The following is a 19,848-nucleotide window of genomic DNA, read 5'->3' on the forward strand; positions in this document are numbered from 1 at the left end:
TCCAACGTACATATCCTGCTAGAAACCGATCTTCTCTTGCATTAGTTACCCTAGGACGCCCAGTTCCACGTCTCCAGTCAACGCTGTTATTTTCCTGGTACAAATGCACTATTCGGATAACCGAAGCACGGGGAATCGTTAGTCTATCCGCGATTTCATGATTCGGCAGACTATCATCATGCAAAGCCACTTTTCTTGCTCTGTGGAACACTGAAATTCTATTGCCAGGCATAATTGCAGAGAAGAAGTCAACAATCACTTTTGTAAACATTTTTGCATGCCTACCACAGGTGAAAGAAATAAAGATGAAATGTACAAAAATCCAGCAATGATAAATATTTTGTTTTACAATTTACGAGGGACTCCAAGAATTATGGCGACGTGTGTATTTTTCATATGCTGGCTTCTATGTGTATTTGTCATTAGTGTCAGCTGTGATTTGCAAAAGATGTTCATGTTGTCCATTTTTGAGTTTGATTTGCTGTTTGTAAGTAGATTTATGGTATTCATTTTGAAAATTTTGTTTGCAGCACATGTTTTTTTTTTCTGAGTTGGCTACTATGTATTTGTCAATTGTCATATGTATTTATTATTCATTAGCATTATATCCGATAAATAAAAAATCTCTATATGAAAGATTAAATTAAATTTTATAATTCTCTGCCACAGGATATGAGAGCCATTGGGTTGGCCAGCGGTTTTCCGAAGTCTGTGAAAGAATTTTTATGCAATATAGAGCCTTATACTATAGATGAATATTTCAACAGTATGTTGAATTTTATCTTATCAATTCTATACTTATAGGTGTAGGTATGTGATGTGTTGTGTTCAAATTTTGTATTTTATTATTCTTTTGTAATTTTGTTCACTGACTTATTCCTCGGACAAACTATTTCTTTTAACTTTTTTACAAGATTTACATTTACTGTGTAGGAATAAATGAATATCTATCTATCTATCTATCATTCTCAGTATCTAGTTGAGGAAACGGCTTGAACAATGAACATGTCAATTGATACTGATGACATAAACACAGAGTAGCCAACTCAGAAAAACTCTAATGAAATCCTTATCTGGTACCATCGATTAGTATAGATATTTCTGTCAGCTGTCGAATACGTTTCATATTAATCAGTGGGCTATGCTTGAAGACTGGCAGTAAACAAATCTGAAGAAATGAACTTTAAACGTTCAAGCCAGTCTCAGATACACCTACACAGTAGGTTGAATGGACTAACGCCTATCAGAAAACACCTACTCTCCTGGCTAATATCACGAAGGGCGGTGGATTATATCCGACAGGCGTCAGTGCAGGGATCTTCACAGAAAATTTCTTGCATATGCAATTGGCAATACAACTGAAAGAGTCGACTTTCAATTTTGGAACGGACACACTTGCAGACCGGTTTCGGAATCATTAGCCACTCATCAGTGACCATCAGTGGCCATCAGCAACCTAAAGTCAATGATATTCTATAATTGGAAATCGGAATTCTTTCAGAGTATTTCATTCCTCTTCCTAAGTTGGGGCGAAACAACAAAATGTCACTCCATCTAGTGGTATTAGCCCTTCGTAGTATTAGCCAGGGGAGTAGTTGTTTTCTGATAGCCGTCAGTCCATTCAATCTACTGTGTAGGTATATCTGAGACTGGCTTGATCGTTTAAAGTTCATTTCTTCAGATTTGACTACGTTTCATTTTGACTGAAACGCCTATTTCGTAGGTTGTTTCAAAAGTTTTGTTCGTTTTTATGAGTCAACTTTGAACTGTTATATCAGTGAATACTTATTCAATTCAATCGAAATGAGCCCATTTCAATCAGGGCACTTTTGCCAACGTAACGATTATGTCCGCCAGCATGAAAATTGAGTGCTTGGGATTCGATGGAGTCGACGAAGGCCCTTTTTGCCAGGTTCTGATTGGCGCAGATTCTAACGGTAAGAGAGTTATTGAAGTGTATGAAAAGATGGTAGTCAATCGGCGACAGGTCTGGGGAGTATGGTAGGTGAGACATAACGTCGACGCTCAATTCGTGTAATTTTTGGACAGTGATTTGTGAAATATGCAGGCGAGCAGGCGTTGTAGTGAAGTAGGATCGGAACATTTCTATTGACCAGTGCCGGCTGCTGCTGACGCAATTACCGGAACATTTCGTCGATTTCCTCACAATATGACTCTAATGTGATGGTTTGGTCAGGATGCAGAACGTTATAGTGAATCACACCATTAGCTGAGTTGATTTCATAAATCTTATATTTTTTATTTTTACCATTGGATGTGTATATAACATTAAACCAAAATAACTATAACCAAATTCACAAGAAAACATCATAACGTTCAGTGATCAGCTTTTCATCATAAGTGACGATTCGATCTAAAATAGGATCATTTTGGTTGCGCAAAAGCAATCAAGAACAGACCTACATACGTAACAATTTCTGCCTATCCTTCAAATTGTGTGGCACCCAATTTTCGAGCTTTTTGACCATTCAATACAATTGAAACCATCAAATATCGCAAAGGAGCTGAAACCTAGTACTTTCGTCATCCCACGCACCGTTTGTGATGGGTCAGTCTCCACCAGGGTCGTCAAATCCTCGTCCTGGTAAAATGTCGGTCGACCACTCAGGCTAGGCAAATTGTCCGAAAATCGCATTACGATAGGTTGAATCTACTCATGTCAGAATAACAGTATGTAAAGAGATGCATACGGTTATTTGAACCCAGTCATAGGAATTCTGTTCGAATTTATATATATATATATATATATATATATATATATATATATATATATATATATATATATATATATATATATATATATATATATATTATCAAAGAGATCAGTTTCGGGAAAGACATGTTTTGATTTTCTATTCCTCCATCTTCATCCAACAAAATGTGGAAAACTTCAATGAAGCATCAATTTAATGATAATAATAATAATAATATTTATTCATCAAAAATAAATCAGATGAACAAATCAATCTTCAAAATAAACTCTTTACAAAAATGTGTAGGTCATGCATAGGAGGTGATTTCAGATAAAAAGTGTAACAATAAGCGCTCTCGAAACAACTACTTTCATATCAACAGTTGTGTCTCAATTATTTTGAATTATGAGTGAGCTTTGAGAATTTCCTACCTCAAAATAGGTTCTGAAAGTGCTATTTAAAATATTTAGTATTCAATGGAAAACAAAACTCGGGAAGTGTACCATTAAATCACTTCAACTATTTTTCCCACTCAATTTTCAAACTATATTTGGAATGGATAAAAGTAACAAATTAAGGAAGTATTTTCCATGTTTTTTTTACTTATTGTTATGAAATTCAGTTGTATTATTCTTATTTGGAATATCCTTCACAAATAAATCTTATTTTAAAATATTCCTGTCACAAGTCATAGAAAAAGTATAGTATTCTACTCGCGAAAAATGGCTATTGCTCGCTCAGATGATTTGAAATCTACAACAACTCCTTGTTCACGGGTAATGACCACTTTTCTCGTTCGCTGAATGATATATGATGTATGATGACGAATAATTTTTATCAAAATATTAAATTTTGTAGGAGAATGTTATTAACATGAACATTTTTGGCGAACTTTCTGCAGATTTTTTGACTCATTTCTTATTAGGTAATTAACAATGTGATGCCTTTTTCTATAACCTATTTTTTAGATTCGTAATATGATTCAGTATAACATTATTAATATGGATTGAACACTAGAAAACATTAAATACGTCAACAGAAAAGATAATACTTTTCAATTTTTGTAAATTTTGTGAACGATCTTTGATTATTTACGTGATGCATTTTATCAAATCTGATTCTCAAATAGAACATTAATATGGATAAATTACCTAAAAGAGATTTAATTTGAAAAATTGAAAGCCAATTCGATTTTGAAAGAAGCGATTTAAATAAATTGGGAAAATAAAAAAAATTATATAAAAAAAAAACTTGCGATGGCCGGGAATCGAACCCGGATCAACTGCTTGGAAGGCAACTATGCTGACCATTACACCACCATCGCACTTGCTCAGAAGTGTAAGATGAATATATCTGAAATAAAAAATGCATGACCATTTTGTTAGATAATAATAATGTTGATAATGTTAATATTTCATGAATTCAATTAATTTTCTTAGACTTATTTTGATCGCCCTTGATAACCCCGATTAGTAGATTCTTGGCAGATTAAACACAGTTGTTCATTTTATTCAGGAGAAATATTTTATTTGTTCTGTTTCTGTTTAAAATCTGTTTTTCCGTTAATCAGTTATAATATTATAGTTATAACAGTTATAATAATATAATATAATAATCTGTTATAATAGGTATATTTGTTAATATACCTATATAAGAGAAATGAGAAACATTGGAAATATGTATGTGATGTTATATTAATATTGAAAACATTGAATCTTTGATAAAAAGGAAAACTGCAACCTCTGCTGTAGAATGAATCCAAAATAATCACTTCGGGAGATGAAAGATACTTCTGAAGACGCCAACTTGGTTGGTGAAACGCTCGTCGCGAAGAGTATTGCATTTCTGGTGCTGGTTTCGAATTGAACCTTCGAACATTTCTGATGAATCTATGGAACTGAATAGGATACCTCTAGGATGTACACATCTCGTAAGTGCCAATTAAAAAAATCCTTGGAAGGTATCAAATAAGATACCAAGTAAAACATCCCTCAAAGGATGTTCACGAAATGTTCCATTCAAGGCCTTGTCTTGGAACATAAATTGGTCGGTCGGTAGCCAGGCGGTTCGACGTGGGTGCTTTGTTCACTCACTGGAATTGACCGCTGTGTTGGTCGGTGGTTCAAGCCCCAGTCTGAACGATCGATTTTCACTTGCTATCGTTCAACACGTGTTAGGAATGACACGTTAAAAGGTGAGACCTCGTTAATCCTTAGCTCGCACAAGTTTCGACTTCTGAGGGTTGTCGTTCGTAGGGGTGCGACAGCTGGTTAACGGAAAAACATATATATTTTTTTAAAAAATACCTGATGTTTCTGATAACTTCAGGTATGAACACGGAAATCGCTTTCTCTTGTTCAGTACGTCCATCATCAGCTCCTTTTGGATATCTTTGAAAGACGAATTACTCGAATCTGTTAAACATTTACGATTTGACACCGAAACAGACAAATCTGCTCCATGGCAATAACAATTCGTGAAAATCATTTATACAACTAAGTATACCTAGGTACTTTATTCGTTTCCAAACGAGTAAAAACAACCAAGGTTTGTGTCGATTCGTCATCCGAATCTGCAGTTTGGCACTGTCTAACGGCAGAAAGATATTAATGGCTAATTGCAATTTATTTTTTTACTGAGCTTGCCTTGTAGTTTATTATATTATATTCATAGTAGAGTTATCAGTGTGAAAATTGTTTCATTATCCTACACTGAGTTATTTTTTATCTAGTAACTGGATCAAAGCTAACTAATTTCAGCTTTGATCCAAGCTAGAGGAATTCCATTCAGGTATTGGAAATGGAGTGTTTTAGGAGAAATTTGTATGAAGAAAAATGGAAAGATAAAAAATTGGATACTAGTTTTATATAAGAGAGAGATAAGATTGAAAAGATGGCTAATCGTAGACACAGTGTCATACAATATTGAAATATTATGGTGTATCGTTTATAACTGAGGTAAGTGGCCCTGTTATTACTGGTCGAGCTAGAATGTTCTAACATATTCTCGAACTGCCTATGAAAATCTTGCTGGATACACGAGTTTATAGGTTCAGCGTTTGACCCTGAATCAATGAGAAATAATTTAAAAGTGATGTTCTTGTGAACTCATCGTTCTCAAAAAATTGATGAGATTTGGACAAAATAATACGTGTTTACCGGAACATTTGAATGATACTGATACTATAAATGATCATTTCACTAACAGTATTCGTAATCTCGAACCTGATGAGGATATTAATAAATATTATGAAAATAATCTGAAAAATTCATTATTCTCCTCTTTGGATTTCGAACAAGTCAATACGAGACAGACATATTTCATATAATAAAAAATTTCAAAAGCAGAGCAACAGGTACGGATGCCAAATTCGAAAACATTTATCGAAAAACGATATTATTCAAAGTAACCAATCTGTTTTTAGACTAGGTCATTGCTGCACTTCGGCTCTTCTAAAAATTACTGGGATTTCAAATCATTTTATATAGTAGACAATGGAAGTCCGAACTAGTGAAATTGTTTCATGCTATTTAAACGATAGAACTCATGCGATACTATATGGTGGAAAAGTTTCTAAATTTTTGAAAATTTATAAAGGAGTACCACAAGTGTCAGGATTGGGGCAAATTCAGTTGATATACTTGCAATTTTCCTAAGTCCTTTCTATCATGCACGCAGCACTATTATGCTGGTGATACACAATTATATTTGTCATTCAAACCTGAAGAATACCCTCAGGCTATTAGTGCTTTGAGTATTGATCTATATAATCTTGAGCAATTTTCTAATAATCATTTCCTGAAACTGAATTCAAATAAAACTGTTGCAATAGTTTTTGGTAGGAAGAATGCAAGAAAAGAATTTATTGCAAACTACTTTGATATCATTCAGATTGGAGGTACGTTTCTTTGACTAATCTTTATCTTCAATTTGAACTGAGATTTATTAATTTAGTGATGGCAATGTTTTATCCCTTGTAACGTATGTGCATTTGAAAGTAATCAATGTTTTTTTTTGTGTTTATTCTGATTTGCCATTTAGTAGTCTGTTTTGGGTTAGGTGGAAAAACAGTTGTCAGTCTACACCTTCCGGTGCCGATTGCCATACTGAATCTCGCCCATTTATTTATTTTTATTTCACATGTATTACACATGAAAATTAATGAAAGACCTTTATTATTCTTATATTTGAGTCTAAAGTGTCATTGCAGTAGAAGTATTAGTATTAAAAAACAATTTTTGATGGTAGTTGATTTTGTAAACGACTGACAAGTGTGACACATGAAAAATTCTTGGTTTCGAGTTTGACCCCATTATACTTGATAATGGGGTCAAACTCGAAACCGGTCGTATAAATAAAATCAACTAGTGGCAATTAGACAAAAGTGTTTCAATTCATTTCACTAAAGTGATCATGAATTACCACAAAATAATCAAGTCATCGATCAGTTCATCTGATCATTCATTCAGAAATGGGCCTTGTCGCAGTTGTCAACTGCTGCAGAGCCAATTCAGCGAACACACATCGTTGTCTATGGTCGTTTACCTACAGTTCCTGGGTCAGTTGAGTTTTGTACGGGTGCAGGCCCAAGTCACGACACTAAATTCGACGAGTTGTGATCTGCGAAAGGCCGAGTTCTTGTGAGCAACCCGGAATTGACTGCCTCGGATCCTCCTACACACTCTCACAGACAGCGGCGATGTTTTCGGTAGATCTTGTCGACGTACGGGTGTTGGTCGTTCGTTTACTGAATCAGTGGACTCAAATATATCCACCATATTGCGAATAGTCCTCCCGGTAGGACGATTATGGCGATTATGGATAAAACAACTTTATGACTTGTACGTGTTGTTGAATTTGGCAAAACATACTCAATAAATGGCAAGTAACTTGACTGGTGTAGCTTCAACAAGATGACCATTATCAACTGTCACAGTTCAGAAGTACCTGTTAGAAGAACCTATAGTAAAAGTATGAGAGTGTCTTTGGAAGTTATAAGTGATTTTTGTCAATTATCAAGTTATTTATGAAATCTTTTCATGTTCACGAAAACATTTTAGAATAGTAGATATGACTGAGACAACTATACAACTTTTCAATATTTTTTGGGAAGAAAATCTAAAACATTAAAAAGCCATTTTCTGAAGAAAAAAATCTTTAATAAACGTTTTTTGTTTCAGATACTGAGATGATAATCTACATAAGTCTTTTGGTATTTTCGTTCATCTCAAAGGGTGGTTCTGTTCTACGTTTGGATGTTGTGAATCAATGGAATCTATTAGATTTTGATTTACCCCACTACATCGATTATAGAGACATCAGGTGAGTGCTCCAAGTATGTTGTTGATGGTGTTTTGAAGGAATTGAATTGCTGCTGGTTAGAAATTACTACCAATAAACTTTCAATAAACCAATCTGCATTAAAACAAACGAATACACTCTATTGTATGATTTTCGCTATAAAGGGTTTTACAAAAAATGCGGCACGTGTTTCGCTATAAAGGGTTTTACAAAAACCGCGACACGTGTTCGCTATATATTAGATTTCTCGAGATAGGTATTGTATAGCGAACACGTGTCGTGATTTTTGTAAAACCCTTTATAGTGAAAATCATCAATAAAGTGTATTAGTTAGTTCCAATATAGATTTTCATCAAGTATCGGCCAGTTCTTTTCAATTAATTTGTATTACTTAATCAATAAAGGATCATATAAATATATACCAGATTTCTTCAATAATGACGGAAAAAACTAACTATATAATTCACTTAAGATTAGTCTGTTATTTTAAGACAAAACACAAGCATTGCAAGAAAATCTTCAAGGTGCTCTAAGTGCGGTACATGTGCGAAAGTAGCGACTCACATTGGATTTGAATCGCTGGAGATTGAATCTAGTTCTCCAGATGAAAGAGTTCTGATTGAACAGTGAAGTTTGAGGTGTACTGAGTTGAACCTCAAAACGATGAGCAGCCCCAGTCCGTCGCGTATTTCTGATATGTATCGCTCTTGGAGATATTGTAGAACTGTGAAACCTTGTGTATCGCTTTTCGACAAGGTAATTTTACACCGGCTGCTCATTTCAGTTTTCATCACGGAAAGATACGCTACTTCCATTTTTCAAAAAAATTTGCCGTTTATATGAGTTTATTTCAAAGTGTGCACTAAAACCAAAGTAATACAAGTCAATAAATTGATGGATGTAGCCGTTACCACGTGGTAGGAGATCATAATGAAAAAAGAAATGAAAATTTCTGTTTTTTACCACTTTTGTATGTAACTAACGTTACTGCAGTTTCGTCCTATATGGACATTCTCAAGCTAATACAATAAACTTTATTTTATTTATTATTTATTTAGTTTATTGTATTAGTTTGAGAATGTCCATATAGGACGAAACTGCAGTAACTTTAGTTACAATTAAAAGTGGTAAAAAACATAGAAATTTTCATTTCTCTTTTCATTGTAATTCATTCAAGTCGATTAATTTGGTTGCTCAGAATTCGATGGAGTCGTCGAAGGCCATTTTTGCCAGGTCCTGATTGACTAAAGTTTCATCGGTGAGAAAGTTATTGAATTGCGAAGATGGTTAGGTTGAGTTAGGTTAGGTCCAAAGTGAGTGGGTCTATTCGATCCTCCACCGCAACCCGCAAGGGTCTATTGTGGCTCACACCTACTCACACTCGACCAAATAAACCCAGCTTCCTAACGAAGCCGATTAGTTTGTATGGTGAGTGGTCTTTCAGGTCAGATGATAAGAGTACGGAAAATGAAAATTTTCATCAATGCACGTACTCTTCATTATTTTTTCAATGTCATTTTTTGCTTATATTTTCATCAGTACAATGACACTAATTCGTCTTAGATCAATAAAATTAACTGGGACTACCTGAATAAATCATCTGCATTGCATTCTGCATCTTCAAATTAACGTTATTCACAGCATATACAGTGTGTAATGTAATAATTTGATTTAATTTGAAGTTTATTTTCTTCTTTTTAGGACATATTAATGAAAGCTAGTTTTCAAGCCTAATTCTTACTTGAATTGAAAGGGGTGTATTTTTTGAAAAGATTAATTTTTGGGAAAGAAAGGTTTTGACCTTCTACTTCATCACCTTTATACAAAAAATATGAGAATTTTCCGAAGGGAGAAAGAATGCAATTGAAATAAACTAATTACAAAGATGTGTAGATCATGCAGAGAAGTAATTTTCAGTAGATTTAACTCATTCGTGACATCGATTCGTGATATTATGAATGAACTGAGAGATTCATCATGTAATGTCATCCATATTGGTGCTGAAGAGACAATAAGGTGAGTGTCTTATTTCGAAACTCCGGATATTCGCCATTGAGGATGACTGTGTTCCATGTAAGTGAAATTTTACCTCTTTCATATATTATATTGTCTAGCAATCCTGTGAATAATATCTGATTCAATTTCATAACGAATGTTTGGAATACAAACTGAATAGGAAAAAATGTTTCAGCATAATTCAATGTACGAAACTATTTTTTCTTTCGTGTAATTCAATATGGAAGTAGTTGTTTCGAAAGAGTAGTTGTTTCATGATCTACACAACTCTGTAAAGATTTGGTTTTCGAAATTAATTGCTTTCTTTCCTTCTTTAGAAGGTATTAATTGCGTTCTTCCTTTCCTTGAAAGACATTAATTGCTTTATTTCTTCCGTTGGAAGATTCCCACATTTTTTTGTATAAGATGAGTGAGTAGAAAGTCAAAACCATTCTTCCTCAAAACATTTTCAGTATTATTTTTTTAACTTCTGTTGAATCTTCAGTATTTGCTCTGAACTTTTTATATTTCATTTCAGACTCGAGAACACAGTCTTCACCGGCTTGGAAATAACGGACGATAGAATTTTCCTTGCCATGCCGAGGTTGCGTGCCGGAGTTCCTGCCACCCTTGCTACCATCCCCAGGAACACACCCCCGTCATCTAGCCCCGTCCTCCGCGCTTATCCTGATTGGTCCAAGCACGCTAGCGTGAAGGGTAGCTTTAATTGTTCTCAGATCATTTCCGTTTATAGAATGAGGATCGACTCTTGTAATAGGCTGTGGGTATGTATTTTTCGGTGATATTATTGATGGTTGAATAGTAAGTCACGAAATCCACACCATATTGTATTGAATGCCATTCTGTTATTTTAGTTTCATGTTAATGTTAGTTTTAATTCTTTTTGTCCGGAATTTGTCTGATTTATTTCGATTTTTTGAAACAAAAATTGACTCGTTGCGAAACTTTTAATAATATCTGTTTTAAAATCTGTTTTAAAATCTGTTTTTCCGTTAACCAGCTGTCGCATCCCTACGAACGACAACCCTCAGAAGTCGAAACTTGTGCGAGCTAAGGATTAACGAGGTCTTACCTTTTAACGTGTGATTCCTAACACGGGTTGGACGGTAGCAAGTGAAGATCGATCGTTCAGACTAGGGCTCATATAAAAGTAAGAATGTTTGTTTTTCTGACCGTTTTTTTGTCTGTTTGGAGTCGATTTTATGGCAAATTCAGGTCGAGTTGGAATAACATTATTTTCATTGAAACACAAGAGCCACATATGGCCCAACAACTTAAAATTTTGAATATTCATCTGAATAAATGATAAAAACGCATAAAATCGTGTCTTATGGATGATTCATCCATTCTTCAAGGAAACTATAGATGAACTATTGACAAAAATATGTTGAATTTTTCAGAAAACTTTTCATTAGCCCTTATTGTAATACCACATTATAATAAGGCCTGAAAAATTATTCGTCTGGAAAGAATCAACATATTCTGTTCCTGAGAATCTACTCGTGCAGAATAGAACTTATCTCACGAAGTAAATCTGATAGAAAAACTACATTGAGGCGCCTTGTTCTCCTACCTACACTTTGTTGTTTTGTAATAGTGGAAAGGAATAATGCTTATTATGAACACAAAACGTTAATAGAGTTCTCAAACAAAATTTTGTGCTTTGTCACAGCCAGTATACGAGATCCGGCTATTCCGACTAGTTACGGAAAAGTGTTTTATCATAAAAATTATTTTATATTCGAATGCTCCCCTTCAATATACTCCCCTCTCTTCGCCACACACCTTTCCATTCATCGAGGCACCGCTGAAAGTCTTCTTTGGTGAGGGTCTTCAGGAGCTCTGCCCTTTTTTGTTTTACCGCTTCCTTCGACTCAAATCGGGTTCCTTTAGAAACAGATTTCATCTTCGGTAACAAAAAAAGTCACACGGTACCAAATCTGGCGAGTGCGCCGCGCTTTCGAGCACTGGAGTGCGTTTATCGGCCAAATACCGCTCTACAAATAGTACGTGATAAGCAGGTGCGTTGTCCTGGTGCGAAATCCACGAGTTGTTCTGCCACAACTCGGGCCGTTTTTTTATGAACTCGTTCTTGCAATGTTGCCAAAACTGACAAATAGTTAGTCTGGATGACAGTCTGACCTTCTGGAATCCATTCGGTCATCACGATACCGTTGATGTCAAAAGGAAAACGATCAATATTGCCCTAATTTTGATCTGTATCTATAGAATAGGGAGGGTGAGTGTAAGCCCACAGCACTTAGGTCACATGTGATCCATTGTACATCCTCCCGAGGATTTGTTCTCTTAGGTCATCGTCCATTCAGTCCTTTCCAGGAAGGTGGACCTTTCCAGGTCGCTGTGAGACATCTCCTTTATATCGGCAGGTATAGGCCAAGACTCGCCGAACGCACACTCTCTTATGGACGATAACTCCGGGCACTCGCATAGGACATGTCTGACAGTCTCATCTTCCTGATCACACATCCTGCATAGAGGTGTGTCCAGTAGCCCCATATTATGGAGGTGTTCCCTTAGGATTACAACCTCAAGGTGTCTCAAGGCGACCTTCAAGGTTTTGCAAAGTGCAGCGACATTACTGTCCCTGCGCAGCTTCTTCAACCTTCTTGAGGTTCCCTCCGTGGAGGTGCTCACGTGGGGGCTCTTTCCTGCAGGGGCAGCCGGTTTCTTGCCTTTTTTCAAGGCGGAGCTCTTGGCGCCCGCTGCAGGAAGTGCCCTTGCTGTTGAAGGTGGAGTGAAAGAGGAGGAGGCTGCACTTATAGTTGCTGCCATTCCTGCCTCCTCCGCTCTCTTTCTCCTTTTGGCCTCGGCGCGGCAAATGCTCTTACGCATTGGCCTTTGTGTTGTCACGAGGTGACCTGCTATGTCTAGCCTCATTATGAGCGGTAGATTGGGGTAGACATTTCTGTTCATCCCCAGCCAGCGCCATAGATTGAGGTGATCATTTCTGTCCAGCCTCGGGATTGGTTGTCTTTTTTTTATATCCATGTGAGTTCCCACGAGTAGCAAGGGAAGAGTTGGTCACCTTTGGCAGAGCCCCGCATTACCAGAGAAAGGCTGTTTACGATCCCCAAGGGGATCGTTCGTTACCGCATATCACCCTGCGGCCATTCAGCTGTCGGCACGATTCCTTACACCTCAGCTTGGGTAGGCTGGTTCACGGTGGCATGTTTCGCAGTGGCTTTTGGGGAGTTTTAGTTCCCCTCACCCTACTTATTTCTTCCACTGACCAGGAGTCCGGCGATCCCGTCCGTGAGACCACATTGATTTCCTTTTTCAGAATGCGACTTGTAACCGGTAGACTAATCTCCTGAAAATACTTGACGTGAACTTGTAATGTTTTCCTCTTGTAACATCTTTCCAACGATTTATCTTTCGCAAAGCCAAGTTTTGCCCAAATAATAAATAATTTCAGTCGCACGCCAAAACTCTCTTATATTCTTTAGATTATGTCTACTCTAGCAAATAATTTCATCATTTTTAATCAAGAGCGGTTTTCTGTTTTGTTATCCCAGCTGAAATTCAATGTTTTTAAGTCATACACAATTTAACAACATAACATTCTTCTTTGGCAAATTTTCAGTTTTCATCAGCGTGCACAGTTTTCTTTCCTAAAGATGGTTTTGTTGATTTCACAGCTTCATTCATTCTTTCATTCTTAAACGTATTCATCGATGATTTTGAAACTCCCGTCATTTGTGAACACATTTACACTATCGTACTAACGGTATACGAGGGATTTTGGTTTATAAGAGCGTCATACATAGGGTCTTTCATTGAGTTTCCTATCTTTAAATAAAAAAAAATGAACCACAGTGTGTAAAAGACCTGTATCTGTAGAGTAGGAAGGGTGAGTGTAGGCCCACAGAATTTAGGCCACATGTGACCCATTGTACATCTTCCCGAAAAGTTGTGTCATCCATTGTCCATTCTGTCCTTTCCAGGAAGGTGGATACTCGCATATGACATGCCCGACAGTTTCATCTTCCTGTTCACACATCCTGCATAGATGTGTGTCCACAAGCCTCATATCATGGAGGTGTTTTCTCAGTTGACAGTCACAAGTCCTACTGTTAAGCGTAGATTTTTCCTGGTCATCGCCAGATATTTCTTCGACGCCAGCTTCCCAGAGTCGCCCAAGATGATTCTGGCAAGACTGCATCCTTTGATTTCATCTCATCTCTTTAGGGATTGAGCATGGGTGTAACGTTTGGCTAGTTCCGCAATTGTCGAAGTCATCAAACCGTAGGTGCCACTGAAGATGATTTTTCAATGAAAATTAGGGTCAGTTGCCAGCTGCTCCAGAGCCCACTCAGCAAACATACGTCGTTGTCTATGGTCGTTTACATTCAGTTCCTGGGTTAGTTGAATTTTGTACAGGCTCAAGTCACGACGCAAAAATCGCCATTGTTATTTGCGAAAAGCCGAATTCTTGTGAGCGGCACGAAATCGACTGCATCGGATTCTTCTGAACACTCTCACAGACAGCGGCGATGTTTTCGGTAGATCTTGAGTTTCGTTAACGTACGTGCGTTGATCGATCGTTTAGTGAACTAATGGATTAAAATTTATTCACCACATTGCAAATGTTTTTTTGGTAAGACGATTATGATAGGACTTATCATTTTCGTATTTTCTCATCGCATATCATTGAAATGCTCTATTCTTTCGAAACGAAACAAATGAATATTTAGAACGAAACCACTTGGCATATTTCGAGTAGGCAAGGCCGTCGCCATGAGGCGATGGGGGGAGCCTCCCCGCCTGCTTTTTCAACTTGGGAAAAAGTCGGGAAATTTTGGGCCGTGAATATTGAAAAAAATAATAGTGAAGAAACAAATAAAAATTGAAAAATTAAAATGGGAGAAAGGAAAGGGAGAGGTAATAAGAAAAGGAAAAGAACCAGGAGAAAGTTGGGATTTCTCAATATGCATAACTTGGAGATCCCATACTTTGAAATTCTGATTTGTTCAAAAACTTCAAAAAAGTTCAATTTCTCCCAAGTAAGAGAACATACCACAAATTTTGAAGTGACAATTTTACAAAATTCCCAACCTTTCGCTGTTTTTTCGACTTGGAAAGTTGGGAAATTTTGGGCCGTGGAGATAGAAAAAATAATAGTAGAAAACAATAAGCACATTCTTATTTGAGTGCTATTTCCTTTCATTTGTATTGAATATTCCTATACATGGTGGATATTGTGGAAGACGAAGGACCTTGGTCCAAAGTAGAATAATTTCCATTATTATTTTTATAATTACCAAAATTTAATTTTGTTTTGTGGATACTCCAAAGGGCATAAGCATTCAGCCAATCTTTGGATAGCCAAGGAAGAACATATATATATTATATATTATAGTAGTAACTAATCCCTTGGTTTTCATTTTTTCGAAAGTTGGGAAATTTTGCTGGTGGGGTTGGGAAAATTTGAATTCCCTCCCCCCCTGGTTTTTTTTTCGCTACGGCCCTGCGAGTAGGTACTGATTGTTAACACTTTTATGGATTAAGACAAGGAATTCGGGTCCGAGTGGTTCACCTTGCTTGACTATAAGTATGACCCCGACCATTATCAGCGATGATTTTTCGAGAGTTACTTCTAACACATTTTTTCGGCTGGGAACTATTTCTTATTCTGGGGTTTCCGCCGAGAACTGAATCCGCTCTTGAGTCTCCTCGCTGATCTAGAACAGATTTAGCGTAAGTTCCTCGAAGTTACCGTGCAGTTTTCTGTTTCGTGTTATGTTGGTCGTTGTGTTTTGTTGTTAATGAATTGTATTATTGATGCTGTGTCCGTCTGATTAATAATTTATCTATCACCAGTCCCGAATAGAATAACTAAGTGAAAAATATTGTTATTTTTTCTGATACGAAGAAGAGGAAAATGTACTTCCGCCATTGTTTGTTGTGGACAATGGTGACCGCTGTCAGGGATACATTAGAAAACGTTGTTCGAGATGCATCAGAAAATTTCCAGAGAGTTTCGGGAAAATATGAAATCTCAATACTGATAGTGATAAATTTTGAAATTGAACTGCAGGATGATATTTCCAAATATAAAACTTTCGTGTTCTAGGATTTCTCATGACTATCCACAATGGTTGAAATACTGAATATATCAATTGATATTCGAAACAGTCACATAAGAATTGCAGGAATATGTTTATTACTATTAAAATAATTGTATTCTTCAATCTAACGCCATCTAGTGATTAAAATATGTACTAGGATAATCATAGCTAAAGAAAAGCAATAAAACAGTCTATTGTAAACTGGTAAGTCATTCGTTTCAATAAAAGTGTCATTTTTGGAACTGCGTTATAAATAATCAATCTGTTTCGACTTTTTCTCTCAAGGACCTCCCCTTTCTGTCATGTCTGACTGGTCGTTTGAATGATTTATTGATTATCATTATATCACTATTGTTATTTAAACAAGTTTTTGAAAAAGAAGTCACGCAGCGGTCAACGTGTATTTAAAGGGATGGGTTTCTTTACATAACCACTTATATTAATAATTCTAGAAGTAAACGTTTCAGAACACCGCGCCATTATAACTACTATTTAATTGAAACAGGATTTCTAGTAAACCACTAATGGATATGCATAATTGATATCCGATTTTTCCCAACTGGAATTTTAGGTACGATTACTTTCTCGTTATCTTATGGAAAATAACTGAAATATATTATGGAATTATTGACAATGGTGACGCAAAGAGTTCGATGGACTTTTAGTGAAATTTCTGTTGAGAGATGTATAAAAATGAAACAATCAAAAATAGATTCGTCCAATTTTTAAAAAGTGTTATTAACAGTTCTTTGCAAATATGTCATGAAGGAAAATCTACAATAACTACTTTGAAAGATATTGTTGAAAAATAATAGATGAATTCAAGCTGTAATTCGAGCAAAGAGTCCGAGACCATCGATCATGACATATTTTTGGAGGAACTGGATCCAACAACCGATGTTACTAAAATCAACATTATTGGTTCTGTTAACACCATTCTCATTGAACATCACCAAGTCGGTTTATTAATTCTGAATCTGGTGAACGTAAAGCCGTGTAATAATTGAGTGAAATGAAAATTCCTCAAAATGTCAAAAGCGAAGTTTTTTTCAAAATGATGGTCAATTAGGCGGGTCGTCTCGGATCAGATTACCTGCCGATTTGCTAATTTGATTTGAAAGAAAGGAGGCGAGTGAAAAATTAAATAGGATGGAAAAATATTCAGGTAGATTAACTATTTCATCATTCATTACGAAACGTTGCAAGAAATGACTACTTGTTAACTGCCAATCATACGCATACGCAAATTTTCGTTTTCATTCGGTGAAAAGTGGAATTATAATTTCTGCGGCAACTGAATATTTATTTCCTCACTTGAATATAAATCGTCCTTGTGGTGAAACGGATTCTTCTTTCAAGGTTTTTCGTGGATGATCAGGAAAAATAAGACTGCTGCTCTGTGATAAGCAACTTTGAATGATTCAGAATGGAATAAATGGATAATACAGGGCATCCATAACGGATGGTACCTCGCAAATGAATAACTAAAATTAGATTCTTTTAATTATCACACTTTGTCAAGCCTTTTTCTCTTTTATACCATAACTTGGCATGAGGGAGGCTATACAATGGATTTCGAAGTTCAGTTCCAAGGGTAGGCCGCTAGCTTTTAAACAGTGAAGAAGGGCGTAGGTAAGATGGAGGGTAGAGCGACACCCCCGCGTTATCAACACTGGAGCTTATTAAGAAAGAAAACAATAAAAAATTGGAAATATGTCTAAACGGCAGTTAATGAACTTGATATTCCTTTCCTTAACATGTACACCTTCTCATTTTACAAGTTTTACCATCGATTCGAATATGAAACACATAACAATACTGGCAGGAAGCCTTGAGCTCCTAAGACGAATGCGAGAAGATATATTTTTCTAATTTTGAACAATGTAAAAATGTTCATATGATATGATACACATATAGCATGAATGAGTCGTTGCACGAGTCAATTCTAATGGAATTGTAATGTTCACAGACTCGGAAGAAAGATAGGTGTCTCTTCAATACCTGGGACGTTGAATTTCTAAGTTTCTCTTCACCTTAGATATCGCTATATCGCCTGGTCTGACCCCTCTAGACTTGTACGTTAAGGGGGTTGCGTTAATGTCCACATTACGATTGTGCACGGCTGGTGTAAACCTCGAAGTAGGAATTCATCAATTGAGGCTAAGCCTATGGCGATAAGTGCTTACTGCGCAACCTCTGCTACAGGCAGCTAGTGATGCAATTGAACCCAGGTTCATGTTCATTGAACTCTACAAAATACAAATAAAACATAACACAGAGTCAGAAGCTACAAACGCAATACGCATATATACAAACGACTCAAAAACCCAAGAAGGTTCAGGATGTGGAGTTTACTTCAGATCACTAAGCCTAAGAGTTAAGTGGGGAATGGGAAAAATACCAGCGTGGATCAAACAGAAATGACTGGTATCTCAATTGCCACAAAAGAAATAACCAGGAAAGGAATTTACGGCAAAAACATAACAATCTGCACTGATAGTAGACAAGCCATATTAGCTTTGAACACACATGTTACCTCAGGGCTAGTACTATAGTGCCACCAAGATTTAGCCTAAGTGCTGTGGACCTAGAGTCACCCTCCCTACTTTACAGGTACAGATAGTTATATCGCCAGCTCACACTTGGTTAAGGGAATGAATTTATATCTATGAAGGATCAATAGACTCATATGCTCATCCAAGCGACTCAAAGACCAGTTCTGACTAGGCTCCTATGGCTTGTACAGAGCAATGTCTTCGATCTAGTGCTACTACACTACAGAAGCAAGACAGAGTCGTAATACCCAACTCAGTAACTACATGAGCATGAACGTATCTACTCTACTTCGGAGTTAGCACACTTGATATAGATCACTTTGTTGAGTTGGTCGTTCTTAATGTTGCAGTCTTTGGTGGAATGATGCCCTTTACGCTCTCAAATCTCAAGATCAAGCTGGTTTTTCGCACTGAGTCTAAAATAATAGTAGGACAAATGCAGAAGACTGTCATTCTCGGCTAACTGCATCTGCTCAGGGTATATTTTTCTTGGACCCAATGATCAACGGTAAGGGAAATGGCCATTGGTTGTTAATGCTGGCGCGCAAACTTCAACAGGCAACCTTCTATCGTATGTCACCCATATTTGGAATAATACAATCGAGAAACATGGAGAGTCAAGAGCTGTTGCGCTTGATAATTCTAAGTCCTTCAACAGTGTATGGCATGAGGGTTTGCTGGCCAAACTTCGATTCTATAGCTTTTATGGCTCTGCAACTTCCTGAAAGATCCTTCCCTGCAAGTATCTGTCGATGGATATCTTTTGAATACTTTCACCATCAACGCTGGTGTTCATATTGTTTTCAAGCTTTTTTTTATTGTATATAAACGACCTATTAAAAAAAAAACAAGAATCTAATATATTGCTTTGCTGACGACAGCACACTTGTCTCGTCATTCCATTTGGATTCCAGGACATCGGCTGCAGATGCAGATCTTCACCAGTAGCAGGAGGTTGCATATCTTAATGAGGATCTAGAAGGGGTTTCGAATTGGTTGAATTCAATGCCACAAAAACCCAGGCATCGGTTTTCTCTAAAAAGATAAATGTCTTCGAACTGGATATGACAATGTCAGGACACACATTTCCGCTTTCTGTTTCGATGAGATTCTTGGGGGTTGAAATGAACACCAATATATCTTGGCACAATCATGTCTCTGGAATTGCAAAGG

At 36.6% G+C, this 19,848-nt stretch overlaps 1 protein-coding gene and 1 non-coding gene across 4 annotated transcripts in view; one reads left to right on the forward strand and one right to left on the reverse strand.

Moving 5' to 3' along the window:
- yellow-e overlaps positions 1-19,848 on the forward strand; it is an 85,359-nt gene that overhangs the window by 51,460 nt on the left and 14,051 nt on the right. For all 3 annotated transcript variants that reach the window (XM_074175877.1, XM_074175874.1, XM_074175873.1), the window contains exons 2-3: positions 7,895-8,036; positions 10,549-10,795. In XM_074175877.1, the coding sequence (XP_074031978.1) occupies positions 7,903-8,036; positions 10,549-10,795 (381 nt within the window). In that variant the 5' untranslated portion in view covers positions 7,895-7,902. The remainder of the gene's footprint in view (positions 1-7,894; positions 8,037-10,548; positions 10,796-19,848) is intronic.
- On the reverse strand, positions 3,967-4,038 carry TRNAG-UCC (transfer RNA glycine (anticodon UCC)). Its single transcript has one exon. It is a non-coding gene; the product is annotated as a tRNA-Gly (tRNA).

The sequence above is a fragment of the Leptinotarsa decemlineata genome, unplaced genomic scaffold (assembly GCF_025532065.1).
Source record: "Leptinotarsa decemlineata unplaced genomic scaffold, Ldec_3_MD MMD2_tig00001393_RagTag_RagTag, whole genome shotgun sequence".
NCBI classification, from domain to species: domain Eukaryota; kingdom Metazoa; phylum Arthropoda; class Insecta; order Coleoptera; family Chrysomelidae; genus Leptinotarsa; species Leptinotarsa decemlineata.